General features: G+C 30.2%; 1 protein-coding gene across 1 annotated transcript; it reads right to left on the reverse strand.

Moving 5' to 3' along the window:
* Window positions 1–8,332: 8,332 nt before the first annotated feature.
* Window positions 8,333–9,608, reverse strand: LOC114408449 (bZIP transcription factor 11-like). The gene has a single exon (XM_028371494.1). It carries the CDS (start codon window positions 9,068–9,070, stop codon window positions 8,603–8,605), a length of 468 nt encoding a protein of 155 aa, XP_028227295.1. The 5' UTR covers window positions 9,071–9,608; the 3' UTR covers window positions 8,333–8,602.
* Window positions 9,609–9,950: the final 342 nt, after the last annotated feature.

Here is a 9,950-nt window from a genome sequence, read left to right on the forward strand (position 1 = left end):
CTCGTTACCAATTTGAATTTTTCTGAAAAAATATGTTTGCAAAGGTAAATGAAATGAGTCTCCAACTCCAACTAATCCCATCTCTCCCCCCTCTAGGGATCTTAGTGGCAATGTGATCGCATATATTTTTGTTGCTAACACAATCTATTTTGTTCGATTGAGAAAACGGAAATAAGGAAGACAAAAAAATAAGAAGGAAAAAATGTCTTCCTTATTTAGATATAGAAACTTTATCACTGTAAGAGAACCTAGTCTTTCAATAAATTTTATTAATATAACATTTTTATTATAAAGTGAAAGATGAAAAACAATATATGCGAAATCCTCTAAGTTTTTTTTTTCTTCTTTTCCATTAGATATAGTTATTTTTAACGTTTAATAGTTTTTATACAATATAAAATTAAACATATTTTTAAAAACATTTTGATAACAAGTTTAATTTCTTTGTTAAATTCATTTTATTTTTATTATTACAAAAAAAAATTATACAATTTAATTACTTTTGTTTACTCTTATTTTTATTAATCTAAATAAGTAAAGAAAAAAATATTTCTTTATATATATATATATATATATATATATATATATCCAAATAACGCATTTTTTATTTTATTTTTACTACATGTCTCAACCTCTAATTTTTGTTCTCTTTATTACATCTCCGGTCCAAATATAGTATTAGCACTCTGGCTAAATGACATCACCATAACCTACTAAAATTAGATCTCAATTAAAAAATTAAGCTTGCACTAAATCATATTCAGAATTAGGACAACTTTTTTACCAAGTCATGTGAACCATTCAATAGCTTGGCTGGCCACATGCTCGCCTCCTTTCTTATAAAAAAAATAATACCCTAAACTTTCTTTCTTAACATGTATACTCAAATCCGAAAAGAAGGCATCATGGGAGATTACATCATCCTTGTCCCCTCTTTCCAAATTTCGGGGCCTATATGCATACATCATAATATAATAATACGAGCTTCGTAAACCCTTTCTCTCCAAGACATATAATTATAAGCCAAAATACCAAAGTACACCCACTTTCATCATTTTGTTAGTTTGTTCAAATTTAATGTCCTTTCATATTTGTTGTTTTGTACTTCTCAAGCATGAGAAAACGAAATGTAAACCTTGGTGGTCTCTCTTGCTTAACTATTTTGTCGGTTAAGCAAATAATGGAAACCGATTTAAGACTCATCTTTGTTGTACCTAAGCCAAGTATTTGAGGTGTGGGAATCTCATCAATTATATTTTAACTAAAAAACAAAGAATGGGAGTTCCAATAATTTTTCTCCAAAATTGCATTCCATTTAGTCTATGCTTCTAGCTAGAAAGGAATGCATAGCCAAATAAAAAACGAAGCTTTAATTTGTTGCCTTACTGCTTCCAAATGCCAGTAACGTAGACAGAAGAGAAGCTTTAATTTATGATCTGATTGGAAATTTTTACTGTTTAAGAATTTCGTTCCTCACAGCAATCTTGCTTTCACACAATAAAATTGCACTGCAGAGCATCACTAAAATATACAATATATTTGCTTTAATCTAAGTGACCACTAAACCGTCCTTATTATTCTGTATTCGTATTGTAAGCTGGAAATAAGTTTTATTCATTCGTGTACCAGAGTTAAGGAAGGAACATAAGTTTTTAAGCATAGAAATGGAAAAAAAAAATTGTAGGAACAGAATAAGCCTGCCTGATAAGCAATAAAGCATGGGGTTTTATTCCTTTGGTTGTGTTCTGATATCTAATGGTAAATAAGATAAAAGGAATAGAGTCATTTGACATTAATTAATAATGTTATCAGTTTAAATATTTTTATGAGAGAATAAAAAAAATGATTCCTTACCATTCCTAATTCGAGGAAAAAATATAAGATAAAAAATTTCTATTTCATTTGATCTTATTTTTAATAATCCACCCAACAACAAAACTTGAGATTATGCATTATAAGATAGTATAAGAGCATATATAAGATTAATTTAAATGCGGTGCTTCAGATGTGTATTGGAAAAAATCTAAGTCTCACAGGTTCGTGCAAGAATAGGGGGAATCAATCATTATAATTCATTCCTTTCTCATCTCCATTCTTCCTCTCTTCCCATCATCTTCTCGCAATCGTAAAGCCTCTCATGACAATGAGAGATTAAAACCCCATTGTTGGGAGCATAGCAACCAAATACTTTTGATATAATTATTCATATTATATATTTAATATTATGTCTATTTTATTGTCTCTCTTTTGTGCTTAATCTCATTGGTTGTGGTTTGATCACCCATATTCATGGTATGTTTTAGGGTTTAAGCATTGAGAAATATTTATCTCTTAAGAATTGGAATAGAGCATGAATAATTCATCTCTAGGGATAGAATGATTTTATTTAGCCTGTTATACATCTTTATTTATAATGCAATTTAACAGGTTTATTTCTTAAAGGATTAGAAGAGAAATTTAGATAAATTAAGCTCTTTCATGTGAATGATCATGGTTAAAGTATATGCGTAGATGTAGGTGATCATTGGAATAATATTAAATAGAGAAAAATCATTAACATTACATCGAGAGTAATTTTGGTGAACTAAGTTCCAACATATCTGCATTCTGAATCAACATCCGCTTCAAGGCTCCGAGTATTTGTTTGTTTTTCTTCCCTTATATGTTTTAGATAATTAGTTTAAATTTATATCAATTTATTTTACTATCCTTGTCACAATTATTTAAATTCATTAATTGTTTGGATATATACCGATCTAAGTACAAACAAAGTTCATATGGATTCGACATTCGGACTTCCATTTTACTTTATTATTTGAGACAATTTAGTTTGATCATTATGTAACTAAAATTAACCTAATTAGTTACAAGTTAGTTACTCTTATAACTAATTATACAACAACTTATTAGTTGTATAAAACTCAATATATTCATGTAAAAACTGACTTGTTTATTTGAGTATTATCCAAAATAATATTTAGTTTTTCTTTTCTCTCTTTTCCATCTCTTTATCATGGATTCTAACAAGATAAAAAGGTTCTATTTCATTTGATCTTATTTTTAATAATCCACCAAACAACAAAACTTGATATCATGCATTCTTTATTTTGTTCAGTCTCTTTTTATCCATTCAAACGTGACTTTTTACAAAATTGCAGATATGTTATCAACAATAATAGATTATAATCCTAAGGTCCCGTTTGAAAGTTGCAAGTTATTCTTTCGAAGATGTTGTCAACCCTCCAATTCAAATCTTGTTAAGTGCAGATGCCAATTTAGCTGTAGCCATTGAACTTCTAACTCCGCATGCAACTTTGTAGATTTAGGCATTGAAAAAGAATATATAGCCAGAGATTATATTCCTCTTTAGTTTCACATATTCTTCAGTTGAACCCCAATTGAAAAATGTATTTAAAACTTTAATTTACTTTGATAGACTAAGTGGAATTTCTCCTTTATACTATTTTGGATAAATGAGATGAAACAGATCGACTGCTGTTTTTTTCTTTCTTTCAGCATTGTTTTGCCGGCAGTGAGTCAAAGCCTTACATGATACTCAATCTAAGGCCACCATACATTACAATAAAATCACACACGGGATTACTGAATCATTGAATCAGATCTCTTGTACCCATTGGTTTTCTCCGACAATGTATTCTAGATAGTCCGATGTTGCTTCCTGGAAATAGCTCTTTCGCGTGCTTTTACGCTCCACCACTTAACTCATTTGTTTCTTTCACTTTTCTCTCTCTCTTTTTTTTTTTTTTTTGAGAATTTTCCCTGTCATATTATTGCGTTCCTGTTGTGTTTACCTAGCTAGTATGAGTGGAAATTAATAGAAAAAACGAAATAGTACAGTAGTAGTTATGGACAAGGACAATGTATAATGTAAAGAACTAGCATGTTTATATACAAGCTGAAGCATATGTTTGGAAATCCGATGATGGGCATACATGGGTGAAGGGTACCCCTTTGTTTCTTTTTTTATTATATGTTGAGCGCACTTCTGCAGGGCCTAAATTGTGTTCCAAATGTAACTTCAGTTATTAAGTAAGGATTTGTGTATTTTTGGGTCATTGGTATGAAATTTTCATTAATTTTATTTATGACTATAATCACCATTGAAAAACTTAATTGACTGATTATCTTTATTAGAATAAATCTTAACTTTCTATCTACAACGTTCAAATATAAAATTTTATTTAAGAAATTCAAACTTAATTTTATTTAAACCTTTATCGTAAGAATTTGTATAAGATTTAATATTTAACACTAAAAAATTATTGACAAATGTTAGAATCACATTCTTTAACACTCATTATTATTAATTAAAATTTTGTGGATTCATTTATAACTTAAATAATTATCATTCATGATTTTATAATTTATAGTAAATCTAACTAATAATAAAGAATGTAATAGAATGAGTATGTTAAATAGTGTATCTCCTGTATTACTCAAATTTATTTGGACTTAAAACATAAAGAATTAACAAAAATCAACTTTTTTTACCATTCATCATATGCAGAGATTAACTTTTTTTAAAAAAAAAATGTTTTTAAGGGAAAACACTTTTGAATAATATATTGAACTTATAATAGAAACAGAAGTGATAAATGTGTTGATTCATTACATGTTAATTTATTTTGTTGGTTCTTATTAAGCACGCCCTTAAATTACTTCTAAGAGGTAATTTGATGGAAGTCTTATTTTTAAAAGGTTAGAAAATGCTTGTTTCATGGTTGGCATGTGTAAAAATATCCAGTATTCTTTTGACGTACATACTCATTCAATGGCACATCTGTAATTTCAAGTTGGCATGGTGCTGCATTTGTCTATTGATTGAAGTTGAGAGAGTTGGCAACTATCGTTAATGGTACTCATCTTAATGCTTTAATTAAACGAGCATTATTTAAAGGGAATCATAGTTGCGTAAGTCTCGTGAAATTATATTTTAAATGCGTTTGGGTTGTGACCGAAGCATTGACAACCCGGAAGAAAATGTACCATACAAAGACAAATAAAAAAGTGTAGTGATTGGGGAAGGGAAAAAAAACTATTTATATAGTGTGCGTGTATTGTTTGTTTTCTTTATTTAAGATGGGGAAATCTTGAGCGTTGGAACTTGGAATGCTAAGCAGAGTAGGGAAAAGAAAAACCCAAGTTATGCTCATTATTTATACAAATGTTAACTTGTAGATACAAAAATATATGGTATGTGGGAGGGAACTTTTGTATGTAATATTAACCTTTAGCTATAAATATTAAGTTGGCGCCCAAGTTCCTTAGCCTTTAATTTTAATTTTCACCGTGTAATTTATATACCATCTTTTTTTCTTTTTAATGAAGTATTCCAAGGATTTGGATATAAATCAAACCGTTGCAAGGAGAAAAAGGATTATATTAAGCAAAAACATTGTGTTTTGAATCTTTTTCCAAAAAAAAAGAAGGAATAATATATTTTTCGTTCATACATAATCTATTATTTTTATTTTAATATTTATAAATTTTTTGTTTGATCACTATAAAATTACTATTTTTTTTTCTATCTCAGCCCTAATTTTATTAAAATACACGTCTTTAGTTTTTATTATTAGATTTGTTTCGTTAAATGATTAAGTGGAAAAATCAAGTTACGTTATGTGTCAATGATCAATGACAGCTCGCATTTGAAGAAACTTATTTAATAACTAAATGTGTATTTCTTCTAAACAAACTAAATATGTATTCCAATAAAGTCAAATATCAAATTATTTTTTTTATAAAGATTAAAACAAAACAAAAATGAATAGTTTTAAAGATAAAAAATGTATTCAAGAAAAAAAAACGGTGATATTTTATGAAATAAGATAAAAAGGAGAAAACTATTAATTTGTAGGAAGGTTTCAATATCTATAGAAAAGTTTGATCTATATACGAAGAAATGTTCATGACTAGAGTCAAAAACAAGCTAATATTTTGTTGTTGTTGAATAAAACAAGCTAATATATACTCCTGAATAAATAGACTTTACAAGTACAAGTTAGCGCGCTTACTTTTACTTTATGAGGCATTAACTTCAATATCTAGGAGAAGCAGCCTTTGCTATTGCAAGAAGCTCTCCATCCTCCTTTTCTCTTTTGTAACAGGAACATACAATAAATAGAACAAAATTAGGTAAAAAGCTATCAAACAATTAAAGTATTAATTACAATGCTTCACTAGTTACAATAAGAGTATTTTAACTTTTAATTAACTTCTTTCTGTTTGCAAATTGCTGCAGCTAGCGATTCCTGGTCCATCTTTTGCACCAGAATAATCTAATAAGGTTCTTGAGTGGCTGATTAATTTTTACAACGTTTGATGCTAATTTATCTTATAAGCCATACTTTAGACTGAAATTTAGTAAGCTCCATGTGACTAAACCACATGATTGTGCTTGATGTCAGTTGCTATTAAGTATTTTAACTTAAATAAGATGTAGGTAGAAGTTACTGAGCATAATACAGCATATGCAAACCATGACTTTCAGTACCATGTCTAGTGATAATTGCTCTGAAAACCTTGGTCCTAGCACGTGGAACTTGTTCCCTGGCACACAATAAGAGCGCACTCATCTTTGCTCTTATTACTAAATCATGACTCTTTAATCTTTATAACTTTCCAAAAACTTGGCGTGACAGCCTTAACTCAAAGTTGTATCCTTTACTTTCATTTTCTTAGTTGTCAGTACAAGTATAAGTGTGTATTTGATTTAACGTTAGATTAAACAACACACATTCTCATGTATATTTTGTGAAAACTAGAAATTCATAATTTTTTATTCAATGGTCGTTTGGGAATTTTCCAACAGTAAACAGAACACATACTAAGTGTATAACTCTCCTATTAAACTGATTTTTTTTAATTAATTACCTTTCCTGAAACGAGTCAAAACAAAAGTAAAGGCCCCAGACATGAAATATCTTCCCTGTTAGTGTTAGCTATGAGAGTAGCTGAAAATATAATGGCTCTAATTTGAGTTAGACATATCACAGACACACTACCCAGATATGCTTGTGTTTCCCATTTCAAGGAATTTCTTCTAAGCTGCAAAACTATTATGAGGAGATCAGAAGTTAGGGTGCCACAGCCAACTCTCCTCTTCACTTGTCCCTTTCTTTTGTTGGTCAGTTTTGGACTTTTCCTTCAATTAAGATATGCGAATCTCTGGGCATTTCATGACGCCTCTATAGACGAACCGAATATATTTAGATTTCTAGCAACTATAATCTCTTGGAATCTTAAACTGCTTCTTGGTAATGATAATAACAGCTTTAACTAGCCTTAAATTGTTACTATTAATCTATTACTAATCCATTACCTAATAATAATAAAATCTTTTTATGAAGAATCGTGGAAAATTGCTGAAGCATGTGAATAATGAAAGCTCAATGCACCTAATTAATTCATATCTTTGTGGGATCAAAAGAGCAAACGGGTTCAGTAGAAACTGACTGAAAAAGACCACAATGTTTGAGAAGTAAAATTTGTGCATGGTCCCACTGATTGAAGAGTGCGTGCATCATGTCAAAGCTCAAACGAGAATCACTATTATAATAATGAATTCAACTTTCTCCACTAAATTATCATTCAAGAACAAGTATCAAAATTGTATACCACCTCGAATTTAGTCCAAGAAGGCACTAAGTTCGTGATATACAACAATGAATTAATTAAACAGACCATTTGAGTAAAAGGGGCTCCACAGAAAGAAAAGGTAAGAAAAAATGCAACTAAACAAATCGCCGAGTTGAAGATATACAATAATGAATGATACATAGCATTTGAGCAAAGGGGGCACCACAGAAAGTAAAATATGGAACAATATTATTAAAAGGAGAGCGTGGACAATATGGTTATTATTGTTAGACTTTAGTTTTAATTGAGTGTCAATGTAAAGATTTTTTTTCTTTATTAACTAATCAATTATCAAAGTCAGCAAAAAATTTACACTATCAGTGAATTTTTATTAAACTTTTATTATAACATATCTAGAAATTATATCTTAACTTAATCAAAGAATAAATAAGACTATAAAATAATTTTATATTATTATTTACTCACAAATCTTATACATGATAAAATTTGTTGGTTTTATTATAATTATCTTATAAGTTATATAAATGATAATTTTTTATTGATTAATCTTATGAATTCTTTTACACTTTTTTTTGTTATCTAATCATTTTATTAATAACTAATTTTGTTAAAAAAATATAACCAACTAGTTTTGGTAAAAAAAATTCTCGGAATCACATTTTTTTATAAACAAAAATAAACCTAAAATTTTGATTAAAGTTTCCAAGTCCACTTTGATAAATTCTTTTACATTGACACTAAATTAAACTTAATGTTATATGATTTGGTGATATGACATAAATAATAAGTCTAGTATGGGGAAGTGCAGTTGCAACAATAATAGGGTGATCTGATCTCTGAAGACTACAGGGGCCCCAACAAGCTTACCCGCTTTATGATATGTTACACATTCATCATTATTCCTTATCGTACTCACTATCTGCCAGCGATTACAATTTTCCCTAACAGACTAAAACCTAAAAGAAACCAACAACCATCACACTCAGTACTGCAACATGTCTGCTGAAGCCATAATCGGCTGGCTCAGATAAGCCTTGTTGAAGAAGGTAGCATCGGGCTCAAAGAAGGAGCTTGGTGGTGGTGGTGGACCACCATCAGTGGCATTCAAGAAGTGGATGATCTCGTTCAGAGACTCCAACCAGTGGCTGAGTTCGTTCACTTGTGCTCTCAAAACAGAGTTCTCAGCCTCAACCGCCAAGTACTTCTGGGTAGTGAGGTTCACCGATGTGAGAATCTGGTGGTTCTCGTTCCTGAGCTGAGTCACCTGCGATGCTAGATCATCCAAGTGCTTCTGCTTCCTCATTCGAGATCGCCTAGCCGATTCGCGGTTCGATATCATTCTCTTCCTCTTCCTCTGCTCCATCAGAGCCTGCAGCTCCTCCTCCGAACCTGAGTTATTTTGAAGCATCGACGACGTCGCCCCTGAAGATGTTCCACTTGAACAAGCCATAGTAATCAAAAGTTAACAGAAAAACAAAAATTGACCCTTCTTGTACTTGGAGTTCGCAGGACCCAGACACTAAACAAGAACAAGAACAAAAAAAGATTATTTTTTTTGCAGATAAAAATATGTAAGATATATATAATAGGGTTTTATTTAATTAATAATTGGAGAGGGGGTTAGAAATCATGAAACGTAGTAGAGCCAGTAAAGGAAAGCAACAGAGAAGGATTGAACTAAATGGGTCCTGCGTCTCACAGTGGAATTGATCATACACCCGGAAAAGAAGATTTCACTCAGAATTGAATACATCAATCTCAAACATCAAGAACAAAATGTTGGGCATTTAAAAGGCTTAAATAAATAAAATAAAATAAAACAAGACATGAAATGGAAGAAGATCGAGCGAGCTCAAAGCAAAGAAAAGGAGGTTGGTCTACACTCTACAGAGGCAGGGCTCTCGTAGACCATAAACTATGTAACAAAAATATCTTAAAAGAGTGATGAGAAAGAAGGAAGAAAGTGGAAGGGGACTCTGTATGCTTCAACCGGAGAATTTATAGAACCAAAAAGCCATGCCAGCAACTTGATGAAAAGAAAATAAGAAAGTCTTTTTCAAATCCAAAACGATCAACGAAGAAACAAGGGAAAAAAAAATTGTCTTAGTTTTTTAATTAATATAAAGTTTTTATATAGTTTACTTATTCTTTTCATTATTTCTGTTCATCTACATATGTAAAAAAATAATAATTTTTCATTTTTATTTATTTAAATCAAACTTTTTTAGTTTACACCAAAGATATTCATCTAGTAATAATTGGAAACCAATTCCTTCAAATAAAATAAAGAGTTATATATACCAATTATCTACCAACTGCACCAGATTTTG

The sequence above is a fragment of the Glycine soja genome, chromosome 4 (assembly GCF_004193775.1).
Source record: "Glycine soja cultivar W05 chromosome 4, ASM419377v2, whole genome shotgun sequence".
Taxonomy (NCBI): domain Eukaryota; kingdom Viridiplantae; phylum Streptophyta; class Magnoliopsida; order Fabales; family Fabaceae; genus Glycine; species Glycine soja.

What these genes read in the sequence shown, in the direction of transcription:
- LOC114408449 (XM_028371494.1), bottom strand. Translation starts at nt 9,070, where the DNA reads ATGGCTTGTTCAAGTGGAACATCTTCAGGGGCGACGTCGTCGATGCTT.